Consider the following 25,356-nt stretch of genomic DNA (forward strand, 5'->3'; position numbering starts at 1 on the left):
GAGTCTCTAAGATGTCTGAATAGAAAGAATAATCCTGTTAGTTAAGCTCAGAGGTTTGGATTTTGGTTCCTCTTCCTTCTTCTCTTTTTTTAAATTGTTCTCGTTTTACTCAGTTAAAGGTAGCCATAGCAGCAAACAAGTGCTTACATCCTTGTCATCTCAGTAAGTGTTCCAGCTTAGAACTAAATTAGCAAAGCCAGTGCAATTTTGTGTTTGGCTACAGTGATTTCCTCTTGTATCTGTGCATTTCACAAGTGCAAAATTGACATGTACAGACATGTACAGACACCCACAGACAAATTTACACCAATTTAACTAAATCTCTTTAGAACTGTTCTTTTAAACCAACTCAATCTCTGCCTAAAGCTGACTGATCTAAGAAAAAGCATAACCTGCATTCTCAGGCTTTGCATCCTCTCTGCATTCAGGATAAAGAATTGTTACAAATGAGTAAGTAGGAAGATAACCAAGTAACATACCAGTAGTCTGTCCCTGTTTAATCTCTTCAGCAGTCCTGTCTATGAGGACATACAGAGACCACACGACGCAGGTGATGGCAATGATATGGAATGTTACAGAGCACATGATCTTCCTCCTCTCGCTGGCTGTCATCTGCAGCTTCTCCCACTGGCAAGAAACCCAGAAAGCAGAACAAGAGATTAAGTGTTTATCACAGTTACCAGAGAGAATAAAGAGAAAACACTGACCAGAACCAAAAGCAGGCAAGAGACCAGTTTCCCCCTCTTATTGCTCTGACCAGAGTACGTGCAGCTGGCAGCTTGCTCTGCCACAATGGAAGCGATCACTCCTGGTGCAGGAGGAGACATCAGCACTCAGCTCCATCCAAAGCTGCAGCACCGAGTTACCCCACAGGGATCCCAGCACAGAGCAAGCAAGTCTGCTCTTCAGTGTATTCACAAAGCAATGAACAGCAAGCACCCACAATCAGAAATGAGCATCATGAAGCGCAAAACGGTGCTGTTGCTCAGGCAGCCATTCAGTAACACACTGCAGTAGGAGTGGTACATGATCCAATCGTCCAGTATGTGTACAGCATCTCACGGTGAACAGTTAAGAGTCCCCCAATGTGCAGTCAGAGCCGTTTAGCACTCAGCTCAAGGCTGTTTAGTTCTCACCTCCCACCTCTGGAAGCTTCATTCAATCTTCACGTATATTTAGCACTCCATAGAGCAGCAACACAGATTTTATTTTCAGTGTTTCAAGTGCACTTGAGCATGTGCCCTAAGAGTACACAGCAGCACTGGGATGACAGCTTTTATAACTGACAGGATACAGGAAATTAAACCCCCAGATCTGCACCTATCAGTAATGTTTATACAGCCCCAGGAGAAACCTCAACATCAGGTCACTGTCATTAGAATGGGCACAAAGAAAGCACACAAGTACTACAGGTGCTTCAAGTATACAGGGAATTTTTCAGAATCAGCTTTTCTTTAATTTTCTACCAATGGCACCAGGAAATTGTTGGTGATGGGGTTTTTTTGGTTTGTTTTTTAATATTTTTCCTTTCCTTTTTATTTTTAAAGAATTTTAATTATTTTTTTAAATTGTTTCCAAAGCAATTTATCTGTACAAAGGAAACTTCTGTAGGTATGTAACACATCCCTCATTATATTTGTTTGGAACGGTGTTAAGGCAAGCTTTCCTTGTATTTCCACAAAATGCATACAGGGGCACATAAGCTTCTCATGCATACCCATGTGGTGTTCTAGAGAGGTGCATTTGGTGTCTCCTAGAATAAGTTACAGAAAAAGCTGACTTCAAAAAGGAGGAAAAGTGTGGAAGGTAATGAGGATGACCTTAACGAGATCATTCATCAGGTTGAATCATTGTTACCACTGCTGCAAATACAAGAATGGTTGAACCACAGAACAGAGATTTTGTGATATTCTCTGTCTTGCCAACAAGCGATCTCTTTGGTAGGTCAAAGCCACACTTCTGTATCAGCGGACATCTAAATCTCATCATGGCAGAAGAACAGAAGATTTCCAGCAGTGATATACCAGATTCACATCACACTAGAAAACTGCACACTTTCAATTATTGATACAAAACTTTTGCTTTGGATAACATGTTTTAAATAGGAAATAGATTTTGCATCTAAACAATGGCGTTCATTTTCTGCAGAAAATATAATTTAATTCATTTATTCTGACAAAATGTAAGCATGTGCGAGTGCTCTTACAGGACCACAAGGGCTCGTATTTTGACTATATTCCTCTTTTCTGTATCGCAGTTTGAGATGTTCCACTGGACTCTGACTTCCCTTAATTATATGCTGGCACTGCAGCTGCCAAACCATCCCATACCACTTCAACTTTCCAAAGACAGGAGTGAACAGCAGAGAAGTTATCCTGCTAATTTTATTCTGTCCTAGCCCAGAGAGGAAACTAGAGTCCAGAGTTGCCTGCTGCATTATTCTAATGACACAGCAAGCAACATTTCACAAATTAAAAAGTCAAAATTTCTATTAAATCCATTAAAATCTATTAAATAAAATTTCAGGTTTTCTTTCTTTGTTGTTGTTTTCACTTGAATTATACAACAGAGCTTCCCTCTCTTGTCTCCCCTCACTTTTACTTGTACCATGATACGGTTTGTTCCTCACTCTCTTCCCCTTGTAACTTAGCATTTGAACATATCACAGGCCAATATGCAGTGATGCAGTACAGCCTTAAGATGTTGAGAATGCTAAATTCCATTTCTGCCCTGCAGACAAGCACAAGCCCTATTATTTGTCCCACCTGTTTGTAATCACCAGTTCCAGACTGTTTTGTCCTGACTGACAGGATACAATAAAGGATGAACTGAAGACACAGCTTGTCTTCTGGCTGCAGCTGAACCTCTAAAGGACCCTTCAGACATATCTGAAAGGTAAAATCCTTCTTATCCTTCTAGTTCAGCCCTCACCTCCTGGCATCTGGTCTCTCTCCCATGGATGACCTGCTCAAATACAACTAATGATGCTGAATGACTCATTTCTGAAGGTGCCCAACAGCTTTTTCTCACCATGTACCAATATGCAGGAAATGCTTCCCACCCACTCCAGGCAGGGTGAGCACGGAAAAGTCAGCAGCTAGCCATCACCTATGGCAACTCTTTTTATTTGGGTTCCTCTGATTTCTTTCACATCCTACAGATGGGCTGTGCGATCTGTCTGTGTGATAACAAAGCCTGTGGCAGCCATAACTGCAGCTCTGAGCTACTACGCACTGTGCTAAGAGGCTACCAAAGAAAAAGCTACAGCTCTTAGATGGAAATGCTTCTCTGCAGTCATCAGCAGAGGTTGAGCTGTCAACACAACATTCTCTGCCATATATTTTGTGGACTGTAGATCTCCATTAAGAAAAAAATAAATAAATCAAAACTTACAAAGCTTTTGAAGTCTGCTCTATTTTCTGTTAGGATTCACTTTCAGAAGTCAGACAGTTTCGCATAGCAGCATTCAGATAGATGGCTGCAGTCTGGACTTCCCATCCCTTATTGTTTAGGATAATCACATTTGAATGTTTCTCAGTTATTCTTGTTCTAGACTGAGGTTATTGCTATTAATCTCTTTCATAGCAAGACTTGTCTGTGGTAAGAACACCAGTGACTTTCACCTCAGAATCCTGAAGGTAAGGACCAACTGAATTTGAAAGCCTGGAGGATACGGGAGAACAAAACAGATCTTATAATACACAAAGCATTTAGATATCTAAGTTTTAAATCACCAGACTTGGGAAAGGTAATTTGTTTATAAAACAAAAACAGGTTATAGCAACCCAAACTATTAAAACTGGTGTGAGTGTACATAAGTACATTTAAGGAGAGCACTGCTAAATCTAAATCTAATAAAATTATACCTAAATCTAGACTTTTTCTCCTGTTAGATATAGGGTGATGTAAAGGGAGGAAGGACTGAGACTCATGTTTGCTTGGGCAGCTGATGAATTCTTGAAGCAGAATTATCATGACAATGGTTAGAGCAGAAAAATGCCACCTCTCAGACCTGGTTTCCACTGATGTTGAATTTATGAAGCTGAGTGTTGGACAACCTCCAGCACCTATACAAGACTACCAGAGTTTCTAAGGAGCCACCACATTGGTTCCGGGGGGCTGTGGAAAATGACAGCCTCTGTTCAGCACAGACATATGTTTAACAAAGCCTACCTTTCGCAAAGGTTTCAGCTTTGTCTCCATGATGAACTCATACTTGCAGAGTTCACAGCATCGTGTATCTGAGCTCTTGATCCACTGCTGCAGGCAGGCCTGGTGCACAAAATGAAGACTTCCCGTGCAGTGACAGGGGGTAATCAAAGGGCTCTCATCATCTCCTTCACAGTGACATATCCTGAATCAGAAGCAAAGCTGCTCATTAGAAACAAAGGAAACTGAAAGCATGCAGAAGAGGTATGTAATATCTGTGATCACACACGACTGTCTGTTGAGGATCCTAAGACATACATATCAAAGGAATGTATTCCATAAAGGAGCTAAAACTAAAGAACTCCCTTGCTATACAAGCACATACACACACACAACATAATTGAGCACAGACACTGCTAACTAGACAGCTGCTTTCTAACAGACGAGGCAGACACACAGAGCCTGACAGAAATTCAGTACCCAAAAGAAAAAAAAAGTGTGAGAAATGACAATCCTCCATCTACTAGAACAATAGCACTTAACTGAAAACAGCATTTAAACAGATCAGACAGCACTTCCCAAGACAAAACATGCACAGAGAGGTACAGTTCCTCATGAATTACAATCTAACACAGAAGATGAAACAAAATTCCCTAAGGAACTGTGAAACAGCCCAACCTGGTATCATGGAGAGTTAATTTGGTCCGAATTTTGCACACGGGAAATGATTATTTCTAGTGTCAAATGCTAAGGGGCAGAACCACGCTGCAAAGAAATAGCATCCATTTTCCAGAAATACGCCTACTCTAAAAGGACTAATGGTTTTGCTCTTCCAATTCTTATTTTGCAAGAGTTGCTAAGGAAGCACCAGCTCTGCAAAATCCCCACTTTCCCTCACCATCTAACTGCAGACAGCAAGGACACCTGATACAGTGCTGCTACCAGGTGCTGGCATTTGATTTCCAGCTTCAATTTACACACAGCACTTGGGCTGCATCAAACATCACTAAGTCCTTTTAACCACGTGAAAGAGGTCAGGAACTGAAAGGGGGATGGTAAGGAGCTCAGGGAATGAATATAAGTTACTAAGCATATGGGACGTGCATCCTGGCACACTGCCATCCCTGTCTATTACTGAAATCTCTCACTGATGTGTAGCATCTTGCCTCTTCTGACCTTGCTGATAGCTGGCAAGTGGGACTGAAAGAGTGGGTGGATTAAAAGAGCATCTTGTTGATGACAAGCCAGTAAGGAACTAGATTTTGCTGGTAACAGAGTATTGAGGGAATAAAAACTTGCTGGCAGGTAGTAACAAAGCCAGCTTCAGATAGCGGTGTCAAAGAGGAGAAAGATTAAGATGGGAAAATGCTTAGTAGAAGGATGTGACAGTTAGTCCTGTACTTGGCATCTCCTTCTCCCCAGACTTATTTTGGAGCTGGGACAGGGCAAGCCTGCAGAGAATTCACCACAAAAACAGTCGAGAGCTGCATGTTCCTTTCACCTACGTTTATAGCTAATCCACTGTAGCTGAAACAAGGAGATCCCATCCTTTTTGGACATCACACTGCTCACTAATCATCACTGATACCTAATGTTTAGCTCTCCTTTCCATCTAAGCCATCTAGAAGTGGGGAGATAAAGGTTAAAAAACAATCTTAGGCTATATTGACGAGATCTCAGAACCAATGTTCAAGCATTGTCTTCCTCCTCATTGCCCACCCTCCTCTGACACAACTCAGCAGTAGCTGTCTGGAAAACACATTGCTCATTAAAAGCTGAGAAATTTTCAGCTTGGTTTTTAATATGTGTAACTGATTCTCTCAAGATATTCCCAGTTTGGGCAAGGATGAAAGAAAAATACCACCTCAGAACCCCAAATCTGAAACAAATTGCAAAAGAATTTGACTCTCAAGGATATGCTTTTGCTTAGTAGACTTGTTAAGTGCATCAGAGGGGTACAGGAAAGCAGAGAGAAGGTTGCATGCTTCACATTGCACATATTAAAGCAAGGTGACAGGGTGAAAAAAAGACAAACAGCACAAAGGCAAGGAAAGCAGAACGGTCACCACTGCACACAGGAGGGCTCGAAGGTAGGTGGTTCTCCGATGCACCAACCTGCAGGTATCTCCCGATGCAGACACCGGGGAGAGAGGGGGGAATTTTTCTGAGAGGGGAGAAGGGCAGTCAAGGTCACTGTCCTTCTCAACTGAACAGAGTGGTGCCCGCTGCTCTTTTGTTCTCAGTTTCATTGAGGTGCTGTCCTCAAAGACGTCATCATCTCCCATGTCCTCAGAGCAGAAGTCCGTGCTTTCCACCAGCATGCTGGAGGATTTCTCAGCTTGGAAGTGACTGGAATAGCTCTCCAGTTCGTGGAACTTATGCAGGCTGCTGGTGCTGGAGGTGTGGGAGAAGGAAAAAAGGTAACGCAACAGTTTTTTGCTTCTTGAGTTGTCATGGTCCACTCTGTCCTCCAGCAAGGGGATATGTACAGCGCTGCGGTTCTCTGCTCCTCCTGATGCACTCGAATAGTTGGAAAGGGAAGGGATGTAGGAGTGTTTAGAAGTGCTAAAAGAAAGAGGCCTGAGATTCAGCGTTTTCCTCTCTTTAAGATGAAATTTGTTAATCCTCAAACACTGCTCTTGAGTCGGGGTCAATTTGCCTTCCGAGCAAGTTCGCTCCACGTAGTCAAAGCACTCACTGGTGCTCTGTGCCTTCTGGTCCACGTCATTGAGGGATTTGGAGAATTTCAAAGTGCGGGCGGGCTTTACATTCTTAGCAGACCTGAGCGCCTGGCCCCGATCCTGCCCACGGGAGTTTCTCTTTGCTGCATGTAACGTGTCCTGACAGATTACTGTCACAGTGACCCCTTGTGTCACAGAGCTCTGGCAGTGAGGATTTTTCAAGACAACAGCAGACTGCACTGGACTGTGATGACAACATTCAGAAAACACTGCACTGGAACTGCATGCAGAACAGTGGAATAGAAAGCACAGAAAGTAAAAAAAAACAAAACAATTACATAAGAGAACACATAATTAAAAGCGAAGAAATGAGAATTACAGCTAGTGTGGGAACAGCAAACATAGCGGGCCAGTCAGTGGGATTCAATGAAGCAGTGTTAGACAGCAGTTGAGTCAAACAAATGGGACGCTTCAGACCAGAACCCCGCGTTGCTTACTTCCCCATACACATGCTTTTTCAGTTTTGGTTTTTCTTAAATGAACCTTGTGCAAACCTCACTGTAGCTATGAAACAGGACAATTTACCTGCAGATGTCCTGGTTGGATGGCGTAACAGAAGTCCGAGAGAAACTATGAGGAGCTGTGATAGAGGTTGGACTTCCAGCCTGCAGTGACATAAAAATAAAAGGGAAAAAACACACACACGCAAAAAAAAAAAAAAGCAAGTCAGAAGTTGGAAGAGTTTCATAGGCACAGCAGTCACCTTCAGGGCTGAACACAGCATATGGAGTCAGATATCACTCTACATCAGATATTCAAGGGCTGGGTGCAAGAAAGTGAGGTGTCACTGTCAAGTGCTAAGAAGGAAGGTTGTCACAGCCTCATCCTTGGAAAAACAGAGATCAGAACAGAAACGTTTTTCCCCAAGGTCAGATGCAGCCATCTCTGGAGTGGAACCTGCCAGCTGTCAGACATCGCACAGAACAATAGCGCAGGAAATGAGCAATGCTACAGTAATTAGCATAATCAGATGGAGGTGTGTATGCAGACTAGTTGCAATTTAGCTGCCACTTAATAGCTAATCCTTTCACTTACCACAATGACAAGAGATTAGGGGCTTGTTTTCTTTTTCTTTTTTTTTTTTTTTTTTTTTTTTTTCTCCACAAGACACTAACTTCAGTAATTCAGCAACTCAGAGAATATTTGTAGGGGAGGTAGTTTCAGTACAAGAATGTACACACGAGCACCACCTGCCTAACAAAACCCTGAAGGTTTTGTACTCTTTGTACTTCAGGAGACCTTTCACCCTGCTCCTACCTCAACAGGGCCTTTCACCTCTTTGCAAGAAAGCTGTGATGGCAACCACATTCACAGAACCAACATGATCACAGCATGAAATTGAATAGGTGTAGAATTCAGAATTCAGACGAAATAAAAAAAAAGCTAAGCCCATGACTTATGCAGTGCTTAAGAAACAAGCCTCTAAAGTCAATGTGGTAATAACCATCTTGACAGCCTACTATTACAGGCCTTTTTGCTGCTGTATGTTTTGAGTGTCAAACTAAAAATACAGAACACTTCCAAAGATCGTGGTGAGGAGGCATATGTTGGTAACCTCTTAATGGGCAGGGAATCTCTAAACCCATTTCTCCCACACTCCACAGCTGTTGAACATGCTGTGCAGCTCACTTACTCCTGCAAAGCACTGCTCCCATTTTTCAATTCAAACAAAGGTTTATGGTTCTTTTGATCAGTCAAGCAAAGCTTGAAGATGCTCCAACAGCAGTGAAGAGAGTGACGTGCTCGGTATTGTATCAGGATGTCTCAGGTACGCGAGTATGAAAAATCAGGTATCCACTTACAGCTGGGCTGGCAGGGGCCGAGGGTGAGGCTCAAACACACACCTCTCAACCTGCAGCAAGGCACTGTGGCTTGTTTCCCATCCCAGACAGCTAGGTTTGTATATGGAATAAAAACCAGGATAACCTTGCTCCAAAAAAACAAATTGAACAATGTCACGACTGACAAAACATATTAAACATGTAAAGATCGGTTTGGGCTTTATCCTGAAAAGCGTAATTCTTACATTTTACACCACTTGTGCATGCTGATGATATAGGACTGTTCACATAGTGAGGTGAATTCAGCTATTATTTGGAATTTTTCTTCTTGCTGTTTAACCCATCCTAAAAGCAGGCACATCTCTGACTAAAACCCATCTCTTAGAAAGAGCGCAGTAATTACTTTGTTAAAAAGAAAGACAGGTTAGTGAAAGAGCTGACACTATAATCTGCTGCTATAATTATGCAAATGAAAATTAATATGACTTAAGTAATGAATTATTTAAAAAGACATATTTAGCAATCTGCTAAAAACAAAATATTGAACCAGTAAAAAAACACGTTATATTCTGCCATGGAAACAGAGCAATATATTGCTGCAACTGCAGTCACAAATCAATTAATATATCTGTCTCAGGTTTTGTTATGAGCAAATCACAGAAGGTATTCCACTTATAAAGAATCTGCTTTCTTTACTGCTTCATTTTAGAAATGAAGCATTCCAAAAAAGACAGACGTGCACACAATGTGACAGTCTAATAGCAGATGACTAGATTCAATGAACCAAAATTTCCTTCTGAACCCACATTACTGGTTTCTTGATCCAACCGCCTGGCACCAAGACAGCATGTCAGAGTCTCGCTGCTTGGAACATCAAAAAGCTGGGAAAAGGAAGAAACAGTGAAATTGCATTTGTATTTCAAAATCACTGCATCTAGATGCCAGCACTACTCATGACAGCTTGCACAGAAGGAAAAAAATAATAAAGAAAACCACCTGAAGCAACTTTCCTTTTCCTCTCACCTTCCTGTTTCTTGTATATAAGAGGTCTTTTATGCCACCTTTAAACTAAATGCAAATGCAACCAAAAAATGAACACCAGTCAGCACACATGGAAAGGCAACACAAAGTGGAAGATCAAAATGCTGGAGGAAGCTATGCCCCATCCTCAGCTGGAGCTGATATCAGGTGTGGCTACCATTAACAGCCATGGTTCAGTGCACCTCTTCTCATACCTCCCACTCTCTGTTCCTCCCATGCTTTTGCCTGTGACACTATTTACACAGCTGCACTGCAGATCAGATAGGATACTGAGGTGAGACAGAACAAAGCATTTATTTTCATCAGCTTGTTTAATGTCAGTCATTTCCCTAGCTGCATTTGCCAGAGGACATTAGCTGGTTACAGCAATGAGCCTCTAACGGTGAGACACAGCTTGTCAACAAGAGAAGAATACAGTAAAATGCAAACTGCTACCCAGAACCCAACAAGCAAAAAAAGCCATGAAAAGAAGAAGGGAAGAAACATGAAAGCCTAGGGCCAGAACATGATAAAGAGGTGATGTGATGGTTGAATGTAGCAGAGAGGTAGATCCAGCTCACATGGGAATCCTGACTGCTCTCCCATGCCAGGCTCAGCTCCAAAGAGACTGAGAAAATGAGCGATCAAAGCCTTTACCACCATCCTTACTGCTCTAGTAGCAGCCTCACAGGTAGTAGCACCGTTGGGTAAAGTAATTTCTTATGATGTTGATTGCAGCCATAGGTTTTAAAGCAGTCCTTTTCATAGGGAGTTTCTGCTACATTCATTAACTGATAGACATCCCAAGCTTGAATTCAACCCTTCTGACCTCAAACCACTCACTGAATCTCGGTGGATATTTATGCCCTTCACTCTGGATGACTATCACTACCAGAAGTCCTGGGAGCTACAAGCTAGTGAATTACTCTGCACAGTCAAACTTGTGGCCTAAAATAGCTCGGAACTAAAGGTCAATAGTTAGTTAATTGTTTCCACTGACATTCCCATCGAATGCAATTCAGTGAGGTCACAGTGTAGCCCTCCCGTCTGGTTCTTGGATAATCACAGTAACTCTGAAAGCAGCAATCCCTGGAAGCCCACAGCTCTCTACAGTGTTGCCATCAAGATACATATATGAACACGTGTTTATGCTGGCATAGCTGGTTGTTCTCATTCTTGAGCTACTCTGCAAACTGTGATTCCTTGGTAAAAGGAATTGGTCTCTTCCAGTGACCTACTGGTGACTACCTCCAGCACACCTGAAAACAAAAACACCCACCCTGCCTCAGAAAATAATATCATCTTTGAAGCGAGCCTACTCCATAATAATCTGCTCATCTGAGATGGTGCTTCTGAGTGTATCTTCTGTTGACTCAGCCTCAGCTGCACTTCAGTACAAATAATTACATGTTATCTTAAAGAACGGGGCCTGAGACATTTTAACAACCTTATTACATTTCCTCCACTGATGGGAAGTCTGAAGGAAGCGAGGAAAGTTTTTCCTCAACACAGAATCACAAACCTTACAATTTCTAGGTGCCACATAAGTAGGATCAACACTGTGGCCTAATATCCGGGCAACAAAAGCATTTAGAAGTCTCAGCTAAGGACTGGTGAATAACATAAATTCTCTGCACTATACACATATTACAATAGAGCACAACTCTCCTTTGCCATGCAGCTGCACTGAGGCAGACAGAGCTGGAGACAGCAGCACAGTTTTAAGCCTTTTACTTGGGAGGAACTGCAACACAAGGATCTTCAAAGAAATAACAAAGTAACAACAGAGCAAGCAGCTAAACACAACCCAACCCACATTTTAATGTGGAATTCTGACTATTGGTTTGCCTTGATTTCACACAGTGATGAGACCCTTTCAAATCTACTCACTTTCTCCGAACTTTTTAAAAAAAAAAAAAAAAAAAAAAAAAAAAAAAGAAAGCAAGGAAGAAAGAACAGAAAGCTGAAGAAGGTATTTGCATGTGTTGTCAAACAGACTGATGGTACAAGGTGTGTGGTAAGCAAACAGACCATGGCAGCAGTTTGTCTGCCCCCTTCCTGTAAGAACAGTAGGAGTGCAGTGACCACCTTTGCTGAGCCAACTCCAACTAGAAGCAGACCCTCAGGGGGCTTGAAGAGACACAGGTAATCCTCACTGCAGGTGTTGGCTAAGGGAAGACATCTACCACCACTGCTTTGGAGTCATCTGTCCTCCAAGAACAGCCAGGGACCTAGCCCACTCCAATGACCCAGAGGCTGTGATGCTTTTCAGCACGCAGTGCTGTGGTCTGTGATGGGCCACTGGGAGTTCTGTTTGAATCTGATTCATGTCTGCTGACATTAACACATCACAATGATGAATGCGGTAGAATCACAGAGGAAAGACAGAGGGATGGTTATCACACTGTACTTCAGAAGAACTCATTACCGAAAAGCTATTTTATCTGTCTCACACAGATCCCACTTAAACATGTATTAAAAAGGCAGGATTGCTTCTAGATGTGGACATGACAGACACTTATCTTAAGCAGTGCATCTCCAGGGGCAGTGAAAGCCCCAGATTCTTCTGCCTCCTTAGTTTACACCATGGAAACCAGGACCAGTCACCCCACATCTGTCCCCTGGCAGAATCTAGGAACAGCCAGCCAAGTCAGGAGAGAAAACAGAAGTGGGGTCTTGGTGAAAAAGAAGCACAAAGTGCCACTGCAGGGTACTCCATAGCTAACCTGGCAATTCTTCAGGTACTTCAGCAACTACAAAGATACACAGGGAATGTGACTACTGTTCCTCATAAAGGAGACAACATTTTGCACACCACACAACTGACAGATGTGGGCCACTTCTACACTATTCACCTGCTCCTGCTGTCTACCTTCACAAGGATGCAATGTGTTTGTATTTTTATGTTTCCAGCAAGAGCTGTACACTCTGACTGAAGGCTCCTGCACTGCAGCTGTGGCCTCCAGCGATTATAAGTGGTCTCCACAGCAGGCCTCCAGCTGGACCAGCATACCCGGGAACAGTGGGGCAATGACAGCAACTAGTTGTGTGGCCAAGCTGGCACTTGAGATGACCCAAGAGGCCATCTATGTGCAGACTGGACATCATGAAGGGCAGACAGCCCCAGTTGACAGCCTTTTTCTAAATTGCAGCATGGCAGGATCAAATATCAGTAAATTCTAGCCTACACAACTCCTCCCTACCGGATACATGCCATGTAGTCTTCCAGTGTGCGCTGATATCAAGTTTCTTTGCCTGAAATATGATGCATTATTAGAATGGAGAATGGTAAGAAAAAATACTGGGGAAAAAAAAAAAAAAAAGATCACAACAGTTCACCAATGACTGCTTGATAAAAGCAGGACTTTGACTTCCAAAGAAAAAAGAGTTCCTAAGTTTGTCCCAAATGCTCCATTGTATTAGCATCTTAGATTAACAGAGCATTTTTCTATTCAACAAGGATGAAATGTAGGTACAGGACGTAGGAGGAAACACTGTTGATGAAGATGTGGGAAAGAGATATCTGATATTTTCAGGATGATCAACTCCATCAAATAATTCTGGAAACAATTTGACAGGAACTGGCAGCTGGCTCCTTGAAGTACTTTGTTCCATACTCTATATAACATACATGACTATAATTAAAATGACATCTGGAAACTAGGAGTGAAAGTCCTCCCTATTGCAGTGTGCCCAGGCACAAGCTCACATGCCTTTGAGTGGGGAAAAGTGCATCCCTTCACCTTTACGCTATGCAGTCTTGTTTTTCCTGAGCATCTCAGTCATATCAGAATTTATTATGTTTAAGCAGCTTCTTTTTCCCTATTCTCTTTTCCCCTAAATTCATGTACCTGGACAGAGCACTTCTGAGCAGCAGACCTTTGCAGTGAGCCCTGGTCATCTGATAGACTACAGGACAGCTCAGCTCGGCAACTAAAAAACCTGGACAGATTTTCTATGGACGAACGCTCACTGAATCCATCAAAGCTTCAGGCAACAGTGGATGTGTGTATTCATATGCTTTTCTAAATCTGTTCCAAGCTGATGAACAGCCTAAATGGATTTTAAATTTCATAGCAAGCTTAGGCTACCACTTTGCATCTGCACTGGCTGCCATTCAGTCCAAGAATAATTTAATACTTTACAATGTGCTCCTGCTCAAAAGATAAAGCTGTGCTGGCCTTCAGAAAAGACAAAGCATTTACATTTTTAAAGCAGTGTGCTTTTGATTTCTTTGCTACGATCTCAGTATTAGCATTTTCAAAGTTTACTTCGCAGAGAGCTACAAAAATAAGACTAAAATGTACTTCCCCTGAACACTAAAATCAGCCCTCCAGAGAAACCAGATGACAGGAACAGTACACAGATGACCTAAAGATATTTCCCTACATCACAACATCACTTTACTAGACACTTTAATGCCAAACAATATGGCTAATTTGAGGATAACTGTTTACAGACCAGCTTTGTAAGTACCCCATTTACTTTGCTTGCTAGCAGAATTTCTTTATTTAAGAGTGGAAGATGCGAATTATCAATACTGTGAAAATCCTCTTTTTGTGGCCTTGTAGTGACTAGTGGTGCTTTAGGGTCAATTCTATCTATATAGAGAAGATGAAGCTCATTAAGGTTAATTATTTCTGTATGGCTTGTATGATGAAGGCACTTACTAATGAATGGTGGCTTCTTGGTAAAAACACAGGCTTAGGGCACAGAGCTGAGATGCGAATCCAGCCTGTATGGCCGTATGCCAGTCAGAAATATCCCAATCAGTGTCACTGCTCTTGAACAGGGTGTTTGGAACTGGGCCTTGTCTGAGTACTATGACTAAATCAATTCAATCTCCCTCCAACACTTTTTTATTTTTTTTTTAAATTTTAAAACAAATCCGGAAAAGATTCCATAAATTCAAACATGTCTTTGTAGAGCAGATTTAAAAGGAGTGTTTGAAATACGCTCATCAAAAAAGCAAAGAAGGGCCTGGAGGAATGCTACATCCCCCAGTGCACAACAGACTGCACTAAATCTAATAGCACTACACAAAGATCCTCCTACATCTTATCCCCTACTACTTTTCCTGCTACTGCTGGCCTTCATCCCCAGCCAAATGTTCACATTCTTATTACTTGGCCTGGCCACACATACCAGCATCTCTTCAGCACCTCTTGAGATCTGCTCTTGAAGGACTGCCCTTTTTGCCCCTTTTGCTCCAGACGGCCCCAGCACTTGGGGTCTATGCTTAGATAGGTCCTGCTACCTTCAACAGCTGATCTCATTTTAGTGGTGCCATCTGCCTGCTGCTCTCCTTAACCACTCCAAGGCCTACGGCATCAGCTCCTTTCCTTGGTCACACCAAATAACGCAGCATTCTCTCCTGGCTAGAGGCTGAGCTCTGACTCAACCCTTTCCACTCATGCTGTGCTGTACAACTGAGAACAGTGGAAAGACGCACAGTAATAACCACAGCAGGTTGGTAATGACATATCAGCACCAGAAATGGCCTTAAATCAAGTGCCAGCATTGAGTGTTTGTAGTAGCTATACTGTAAGCTAGATTTGAGTGGAAAAAAATAGCTGCAACAGTCATTTGCAGAAAGTGTGATCATTGCTTCTGTAAACACGCACTCACACTCCAACAGATCTGGAAAAGTAGCACATAGCTGATTAAACTCAAGTTACATAGCTCCTCTTAGAGCAGTGTGGAGTCAGAAAGCTCTGAGGACTGCAGAAAGGGCTATACATGCAGCCAAACACTTCCTCACATTTTCCTTTACATGCTTTCAATCCGCTTTACTGGCCAGGTCATTACACTATTCTAGATAGACATAAAAGGCACTTTCCTATTAAACTTCAGAATGAATGACATTTTCCATGTACTCAAGCTTCTACACAGTATCCTGCTAACTACAATCTTTCCTGGTTTGCCCAACAAATTGCTTCTGACAGCCATCCCACTGGTGGGCTGCAATATAAATTGTTGCAGCTTAGTGCTGAATTGTCTGGATGCACAAGGCAGCACGCAGATGAATGAGGTAAATCACTGACTAATTTCACCAGAGGGACTTCCACCTCTTGCCCTTGCTAGGAGCAATCTCCAGAATGAAGCAGCACAGAATGGATCAGATGCAGGTGACAGAGGGAAATAAGAACATTTATACCTCTGGGAAACTCATGTTTGGAACCAACAATTCTCACAAGTTGAACTGGCAAAGCTGACTTTTGCTCCCCTTGAGAACTTTAGCTTTTGCAACACACAGCAATCACTTTGAACATTTCAGTGTTTCAAGAAGAATGCAAATCTTGGTGTCTCACTTGCCAGAGCTCCCAGGGAAAGCTCTGCCAGAAAGCCAGGTCCTTCCCACTGCACCAACAGCTCTTGATGAATTAAGAATGAACTGTGCAGCCAGCTTTATGTATGCTGCTTCTGCTGGGATAGGGCTCCTCTGTGAGAACAACAGAGGGAATAGGAATGAAACAGCTGCTGCAGAAAGGCATCTTGTGTTGAATTTTGCACACTCTGGGAAAAGTACAATGATACTTGATAAAAACTGCCATTTCTTTTGAACAATGCCTGAAAATCCAAGAAAAAGCCCTAGGAAGAAAAGAGCAAGGGCAACAAGGAATAGGCACAGTCCTGTTTTGGAAGAGGATGAATCAGAAGTTATACTCACATTACATTTACTTCAAAACCCTTTGTGTGAATATGTTTTCTGAAGCTGAATACAAAAGATAATGCTGTGCTGCTCCATGATAATACCACCTTCAGCTTGGTCAGTGCCTTAAGCAATGGACAGTTGCCCTAATTGTTATTTAGGACAATCAACAATTTTCTCTTTCTGCTCCAAAGTGAAAGTTGACTGTGCCCATACAAGCCATAAAGAGTGCCCATATAAGCCATAAACTGTTTCCTTTGCTGGAGATAGGCACAAATAACTTCATGTATCCTGAAGTACCCAAACTGGAGTAAAGTGACTGAGGCACGTCACAGACACAATGACTCACTCTGTCATAGAAGTCATTATCACCAGCAACAATAACCTTGAAAAAGATGGGTTAAGGCTCATGCACCCCATGAAAAATACTAGCCAGCCAGCACAGTGTTGCTTGCACAAAGCCTTCAAACAATTGTACCTGTGTAAGCAACAAGGTATACTGAAAGCACATTAGATTTCAGCTAAAAGTCTGGTAAGAAGTGGAAGTAGCAAGTATGCAACAAGTTGTTTTTGAAGGAAGGATATATATATATCTTTTTCAGATGACACAAAGTGTGTTTTTGATGTGTCCATTTGTTATACTGAAGGATTAGAAAGGCAGTTCATCACACTTCCCTTCAAGATCAGACCTTGTAGTATAAAACACTTTGGAATACTTACATAGCCATGCCCTAATAACACTGCACTTCATGACACTACCAGTACAATTCAAATGAGGTGACAATAAAACAATATTTAAGTATGTATCCAATACACATTATGGATGCATCCCACACTAGGCTGGACAGCTTATGGGAAAGAAAAAAAAAAAAAAAAAAAAGAAAAGAAAAAAGAAAAGAAAAAAGAACATACTTGAGTGATAGTTTTGGAGCACTTTTTTTTTTTCCCCAAGATAAAATCTCAGGCATCTGTCATCTATCTCACTCCTATCAAGCTAAGGAGGCTGACAGTGTGAAAGAGAAAACCTACTATGGATTCCATTTCATTTGACCTGTAAAGACAATCTGCATAACACCAGAGAATTCTAATGTTTCAGCAGAGTGACTATCAATTACAGACAGCCATAAGCAGCATTTTCTACTGGTCACACTGTGACATCTATGGCTTCAAATCTGAAATGAAAGAAATCCCATTATCCCCCAAATTTATCAAAGACTGAATTATATTGAGGAACATACCTTAGAGATGTTACTAGAGCGGCTCACGGAATGCCCCAAAGCCTTCTCATTCTGAAAGAGGAAGAATAAGATTATTACAAGAGTAAATCAGTTATGAGAGTATTTTAAAGCTGGTGTTAGAAACCAAGTATGGAGACCACGTTTTATCTGTGACTTTTGGGGATGTTGCTTCTATTGACATCAATCTGATTTGCCACATTTACTAAGCTGTTTTGTTTGCTTAACTACATATTACACTGCTGAAAATCAAATAGGCAAGACAAGTACAAACTGAGAAATAGTAGAACAATGACCTCTCTATCAGTACTGCAAAGCCCTTTCCTCAAATGCCATCTGTTTGGGAAAGGATATTTCTCAGCTCTGCCTCACTGACATCCAAAGGCAAACATCCAACCACTAAAACTGAAAGCTTTTGCTTCAAGGAAACAGTGATGTAAAAAAAAGTATCCCAGTGATGTCCTGAAACAATTCTGAATAATCACATGTATGTCATTTCAGGAAACGAATCAGAGTTACTGAGCAACTTTCTATCTACCACAGAACTCAGAATTAAACTGGAAATATCATACAGGATGGAAATAGAAAAGCTGAAATTTCCTGAAACTGAAATCAGTGATGAATGTATCTGTTACTTTTCAGCATGCAAACCCTGGCTGATAAGGATGACAATCTTAACTACTACTAAAATAAACTGTAGGTTTCACCGTGGCGTTTCATCATTTACTGGCTCCTGCTTTCTGAACATCCATGTCCCATAAATGCTAATGGACATGATTGTTCCACTGGTAAGAACCTGGAAACTTATCTGCAAAGGCTTGCTTGCTTTTCTGAATAAAACCCAACAGGAAACACGTTCTTTTGAAAAACATTTTAAACAGAGCAAGTCATAACATTTGGTTGCATATCCATATCACCACTTCTCTATCTCCGTGAAGCTGGGAGACAAATTTGTTCAAGACTTCAGCACCTGAAACAGGGCATATTTACTACTTTTTCCTATGGGCTCCATGCTGGGTAATAGCATGTTAAGAAGTGCACCCTTCCATCTGGCATTTCAACAACCCAACAGAGATGCTTTGATATAACCCTCTTCCAGCTCTCATTGGCACCAACTGATCAGACAGAACCTGAGAACAGAAGTCCTGCATGCATAACAAGTGGGGACATAAAAGAAAGAAAAATAATAATTAAAAAACAAAACAAAACAAACAAAAACAACAACAAGAAAAAATAACCAAACAAAACAAAACAAAAAACAAACCAGCCATCAACTTGCAACTACTTTTAGATCAGCTTATATACAATGTTCTTTGTTTGAGACCTTACGTCTGTGGTTTGTCACAATTCAAGAGATGTTCAGCTACCAAAGCCCACATCAATGCAGCCTGGGTGGCCAGGCACCTAGGCACTACACACACACTTTGGGATCCCTGTGCTCCCAGACATTTCTTCTTTCAGCACGCTCCTTGAGCAGCTTGAGAGTTGTGTGCTGAGAAAAGAGAAGGCAAGGAAAAATTTCAGCATATGCTCACAAAACGAGGCAGGCTCTTCCTTCTAACACAGTCATGGGCACTACCTTGGTTGATGGATATAAATCACACTTTCTCCTTTAAAAATCTGAGGAAGAAAATATGGTGCTCTGAAATCCTCTCTATGTAGGTGTTTGAGTACCTAAAAGGCAGTGAAATAGTCTTTCAAAAGAACAGAGGAGAAGTGGCAAAGGAACCCCCACAAATTCTGACTGATGGCCAAATCAAAAGTCAGCCAGGATCTATGTAAGGCCTGGAACAGCTAAATTACTGTCGACTTGAATGCCAGATTTGCATCCTACAAGGCCGTGTTTGATTTTAGATAAGATTATGAGCTTTTATTACGTGAATATTCCTGGAAGAGAAACAAACACCTGAAGACCCTCAAAGAATATGGGCATGATACTTCTGTGATGACTAACAGTGAACTGGGCTACTGCCAAAAAAAGCCTGGCCAAGAATCAACTCCAACCGTAAGGGAAGGACCCAGCTAATTTCATCAAAGACACTGTAACTATAGCAACAGGGAAAAGTTCATTGAAGCTACAGAATACAGAAGAAAGAAAAAAGGGGGCAGGGACATGTTCTTAAGCTATGACGAAGAGAGAGCAACACAAGTTGGCAAGCACAGCATCTTGTCACTGCGGATGTGCGAGGTGTGGGGGAAGCGGGCTGTGCTCGCCAGGCCTTGCAGGGATGTGTGGGAGGTAAACAAAGCTTGGCTCTGTGGGACAAGGGAAATGCTGGTGAGGAGAGAGACCTGTGGGCAAGAAGTCAGCCTGAAGCAGCACACAGCCCAATGCAGATGGCAGCCCCAAATGCAGCCCTAGACATCAAAGACTTTCAGGCGAAATTCCTGAAGACAAAATTAAACAGAGTTCTTCACATTAACTCAACACTTCCCAGTACTGCTGTCTAGCTGAAGAAGATGCCTGCGAGGCAGCATGACCGAATTTATGCAGGCACCTGTGTTGAAAAGGATGTGCTAAAATTCAATAACTGAAGAGGCTGAAGGACAAGAGATGTATTTACACAACACAGAGCAAATACACTCTCAGCCACACCCCAGAAACTAGTCTTCCTGCTCCCAGGGCTGTGATCTTATCTGGTGGATGCCAGCAGTGTGAGAGAGACAGATGCTCATGTCATCCTTATTGATCTGTTGTTGGAAATGTACCTATCTGAAGTCCCAGTCAGTACATGATTGTGAACAGCTGGGTTTGTTATTGAAAGAGTGAACATTCCTAAACAAAAAGTGCTCTTAGAAAATATTCTGTATATACAGAGAGTGGATGCACACATTAAAGGAGGAATGATATTTCTAAATTACTCACCCACATAAATGCCTTTATATTCCTGCTCCATTACCACATATAACTGCTATGGACCATAAAGCCAACAGGAAATTGACTGAAGTCTTAGCCCAAATTGGCCAAATCCTGTCCTCGTAAGGGCTACTAGAGCCACAGAATCACAAAATTGTTAAAGGTTGGAAAAAAACACTGAGCTTATCTAGTGCAGCCATCAACCTACCTCCACCATACCCACTAACCATGTCCTTCAGTGCCACATCTCCACGTTTCTTGAACACCACCTGGGATGTTGACTGCTATCTCCCTGGGCAGTCAAATTGACAAACAGAAAGAGCAACAGCTCAGGCCCACATTCAAGGAGCAACAACTGACACAACAGCCAGTAACAGATCCAAAACAGATTTGCAAATACACACACATACTTTTTTTCAGTTTGGTTGGCCTTTTCAACTACCAAGCAACTCTCACCACCTAGTTGAAAGTGTTTCAGCCTTTGGTCACCAACTGACACTGTCTCTGCATGCCTTCTGATCAGAGATGCTCTTCTGAAACAGCAGCTCCAAGTCTCAGCTTACACGCAGGCTTTAAAATGTGGTGGGTAGAAAACAGATAAACAACTGAGCTGCATTGTGCAACAGCAATTTCCAGTTTACTGTGACCACTCAAGTAGTATCCTTGCTGAAAGCTTTTTTGCAAGCTTCCACAGAGGACCAAAAAATTATTTTTTAATCAATGAACAGCAAAAGAAACACCTCCAGGTGATATATGAGGGCTTCTCCAAAAGTAACACCTCCTATTTTATTATGTACACCCATGACATCAGAGGCAGATGTTGGTGGTATGGCTGTAGAGGCATGTCACTGAATTCCTCCATGAGGAAAACACGGCACTCATTGACATTCACTAACACTTGCTGAGTGTTTATGGAGACCAAACAGTGATGTGAGCACAGTGATGGGGTGGGAGGTGCACTTCAGCAGTGGTGACTGTGAGAGTAGGTCACCTCCACTGACCACAGATTATTATGAATGTGGCATGCAAATTCCTATTTATCGTTGCATGCCTAATGGTGGTGGCTATGATGAAAAGCAGAGTTTTGTAGCTGAGAATTTGCTCTATCAAATAGTGTTATTGTGCTCTTTGTATCTGTTGTAGTTTCCATGGCAATAAATAGAGGGCATTACTTTCTGAGCAACCCACATAGTTCATGAGGTCTAGTGCCATTTAATACTCTTATACAAATAAATTAATAAAAATCTATACTTAAGAGAATAAAAACACAGTGGAAAACATTAAATAAAGATAGCACTTTATGGTGTTTCCAATGCTGCAGTACATTAAGGATGCTTTATGCTTTCCAGTCATTAAGCTAGAAAAGAACTGCAAAGCCATAGAAGGAAAACTACTGGAATAAATGCATATGAATGGCAGACATGGTGCAAACAAACAAAAGTCATTTTTCACACTATATTCAACATCAGTACACTTATCATAGAATCTTTTAGGTCATGCACAAATTAACATTGAGTTGGGAGAGAAAAGGCAAAGCCTCCATTACAGTACTCCTAGTGCCCAACAAATGAAAGTTCTCAGAGACTATTTCCAGTATGTTCTCATTGCACAGTAAAACATACTTTAGTCCGACAATTACAGCTCTAAACAAGCTCTCCTTCCTTCTTGCAAAAGCATTAGACTCGGCACTTCAATGGAAAGGTCAAGACAAATGCAACATCTGTCAGCACGGACCACACAATTACCACCACTTAAAGCAAGCATGGCTCTCCTTTAGCAGATCAGTCTTTCTGCATGGGATAATGGGAATCTTACCTTTCAAAATTCATCCTACTCAACTAGGATCAGTGGACAGGCACTTAAAAAAAATAGTAATAATAAAAAAATACAGATAGAAAAAGCTTCTAAGTGCAGCAGGGCTTAACTTCCCCTCAGTCACTCACTGCCAGCTGCTGTTCTGACGTCCTGTCGGATCCTGGCTTAGGGAAACAACATGGAAGGCAGGAGGGGGGAAACGATTTAAAAACAGGAAATCTGCTACCCAGTTCCTACTGTAGCACGTGTTTCTAAATTCTGGATGCACTTGCTTGCCACTGCTTGAATCCCCCTCCCAACTTTCTTTCCCTATCCTCCACATTTGTCTCTACTGTGATGGCAGAGCTCTCTCCTTCCTTCAGCAGTTGCATCAGCTGTTCCCTGAAGAGCTCTCCCATTTGCCTTCTCCACCTTGCTGGCTCTCTTCCCCTCTGCCACCACTCCTCAGTTACCTTCACACAATGGCTCTTGCCTCCTCAGTTCAGAGATCTCCCAGTTGCCACCTCCCTTCCACCTTCCCATTTGCCTTAGTCTTCCATATTCAGCACTTCAAGTTATTTCACCCTTGCTTCCCCATCATAAGATACCCTCTTTCCACTAAGTGCAGCAGCTCTGTAACTCTCACAGCCACATGAACTTCAAACCACCAGTTCCTGCTGCCCGAGCCAGGAGTGCTGTCAATCCCTTGACAGCAGTTCTGATAGCCAAAACTACTCTTATGCCCTCACAAAACAAAGGCAGTACACCACCCTACCACCAAACTCAGCTGTAGTGTTAATGCAGCCTTACCAAGAGGGCACCATGAAGAAACACGACTTGCATGTCCTTGCCAGGATGAAAGGAAGAGAAAAATACCCAGGTGAAACGGTTTGGATTTTGTTTCTATATTACTCAGGACTGAGATGCCACAGTGCATCTGCAAGTCGGTGCAGAGTGAAACTCGGTTCTTCCTGAGCCCCACAATGAGAGCACAAACGCTTGGCTGCTCTGCAGGCACGCGGCCACACACACCCAGGTATTGTTTCGGGTTTCATAACTGATCAGATTTCCAAACAATCAGCGCTTATGTAAATCTTGCACTACAATTCTATACCTGAAGTCTAGAAAATGAAAAGAACATATACTTTTATTTCAAGCAGGGAGGTTGCTATTGTTGACAGTATCAGTACATGCACTTAATTGTCCAGAGTGACTTGTATAAGGGGAAAGAAATGGGAAATGGCTTTGTCAATTACTTCCCTTGTGTTTCCATTGGGTTGTTAAACTACAAAGGTTCTGTCACTGACAGAACCCAGTGTTTCATTATTTCAGTAGGAAATGTTATTTAGCATCATATCAAGTGAATGTGGTCTTTATTTCTTTGGCAGTTAAGGGACCCTCATAGAAGAACAATATACTAATGGTTACTAAGCCAGTGATTTGCAAATATGTTAGATCTTACTCCGCTCAATCTTTTATCCACAAAATACCATCATATATCATCAAGGTTCATCAATGAGCATACAGCTAAAAGATTCAGGCAAGGACAAGTAACGACATCTAATCAAAAAACAGTAACTGCATCTGAGCATTGCATCTCTGCCTGTGCATAGTATCTGTACCTCTAGACAGTACTGCTGTTGAGCTGGGGCTGCCAGGCCTGCAAGTGCAAGCTTCCTTTCTGTACAAAACCAACTGCCTGGCACATTTCACTAACATTGCATATATCTGCACACTTACATACTCATGTGCCATGTGCCTAATTTGTAACACAAAGTAAACTGCAAAGACTATGGCATCTAAGATGTTCTATGGAAGTTCTTATCTTGCTGTTGCCAGACAACCTAAAATGGACGCACATCTATGGGATACAACACATAGAAATGAATTCTTTCCTTTGTGAACAAATTGTACAAACTACAAGGGTCATTATTCAAAACCATACACTTTTCTTGGTAATGGAAGCAGTATGCATTAAGCTTACCTGTGTGAAAATGCCATTTCAAACCATTTTACGTGTTTAACAGCACAAAGAAGGATATGAACAAGGAAGCCAGCAATTATGAACAGATTAATAGGAATAACGTTCTGTCTTTTGTAGAGTAAATGCATTTAATGCAACTATTGGAATTCTCATGGTACTCTACACACGTCAATATGCCAAAGCAATTGACTATTTTAAACATTCACAGATTAAAACTCCCTCTAGGCAACTGGTAATTTGGAATTTCTCAAGCTGCCAACAGACATCGGAAGCCTGCAGCCCAGATAACTCTCGATGGAGCCGGACTTGCTCAGTTTCTACACAACCTGCATGTTCAGCTGTCTACAGAAAGAACAGACTGCATGCTATCACATGTCCCTCGTACTTGGTTGCACAGTTTGCTAATCCTGTGGAATCTCCCGAAGTGACACCGGGAAAGCATTCAGGGTATTTTTAGTAACATTTAACACGATATGGCCAAAGCAACATGACAAAAAAGCTCTTGAAAGAGCACCAGTAAGTATCAGCCCTGTTTAGTAATACCCGCTCATTGCATACCAGTGTGGTTTTGCCTCAGATTTCATCCTCCCATTTTTAACTGTGCAAATTGCAAATTATTCTGACCCACAGCATTTAAAACTCAGTGTTAAACAACCACACGAATTTAGCTAAATGAGGAATCAGGTCCCAGAGAACTCATTAAAGTTACACAGCCGAACACCCGTTAGAGCAAGATCCTTGTAAATATCTGAGCTGTTATGTTCTGGGGAGTTTTAAACACGTTGTTTTAAACAAAAATAGACTGAAAGGTGAGAGAGTACACAAGGAGTAATATCTAGGAAGAAGCAATACATTCTGCTGTCCTTCCGTAAGTAAGCCAACCTAAGTGATGGAAGACACTGCTCTGGGAGGAAAAATGTGTAAGCTAAGAGTGCAGCTGATCTCATGTGGGTCTTTGACAACTGAGCCCTGAGGAGGTGACCTGGGAGCAAGCAGAGGAGAAGCCCTGGCAGCACATCATTCCTGAGTACCTGCCTCTGCCAACAGTCCTGCCTGTGAAACAGTGACTCAAGCCCCATCATTTCTCACTGTCAAATTCTCATTTGCACAGTGATGAACACTGCAAAATCCCTAACACTGGGG

General features: G+C 41.9%; 1 protein-coding gene across 3 annotated transcripts in view; it reads right to left on the reverse strand.

Moving 5' to 3' along the window:
• Positions 1-25,356, reverse strand: part of MARCHF8 (membrane associated ring-CH-type finger 8) — an 84,682-nt gene that overhangs the window by 6,645 nt on the left and 52,681 nt on the right. The window contains exons 3-7 of one of the 3 annotated variants that reach the window (XM_072340695.1): positions 17,582-17,632; positions 7,416-7,495; positions 6,265-6,714; positions 4,174-4,354; positions 480-627 (exon numbers count right to left, since the gene is read on the reverse strand). In XM_072340695.1, coding sequence (XP_072196796.1) covers positions 480-627; positions 4,174-4,354; positions 6,265-6,714; positions 7,416-7,495; positions 17,582-17,632 — 910 coding nt within the window. Of the gene's footprint in view, positions 1-479; positions 628-4,173; positions 4,355-6,264; positions 7,111-7,415; positions 7,496-17,581; positions 17,633-25,356 lie in introns of all 3 variants that reach the window. The other 2 variants (XM_072340694.1, XM_072340696.1) reach the window with 2 other exon arrangements.

This window comes from Excalfactoria chinensis, chromosome 6, assembly GCF_039878825.1.
Source record: "Excalfactoria chinensis isolate bCotChi1 chromosome 6, bCotChi1.hap2, whole genome shotgun sequence".
Classification (NCBI taxonomy): Eukaryota; Metazoa; Chordata; class Aves; order Galliformes; family Phasianidae; genus Excalfactoria; species Excalfactoria chinensis.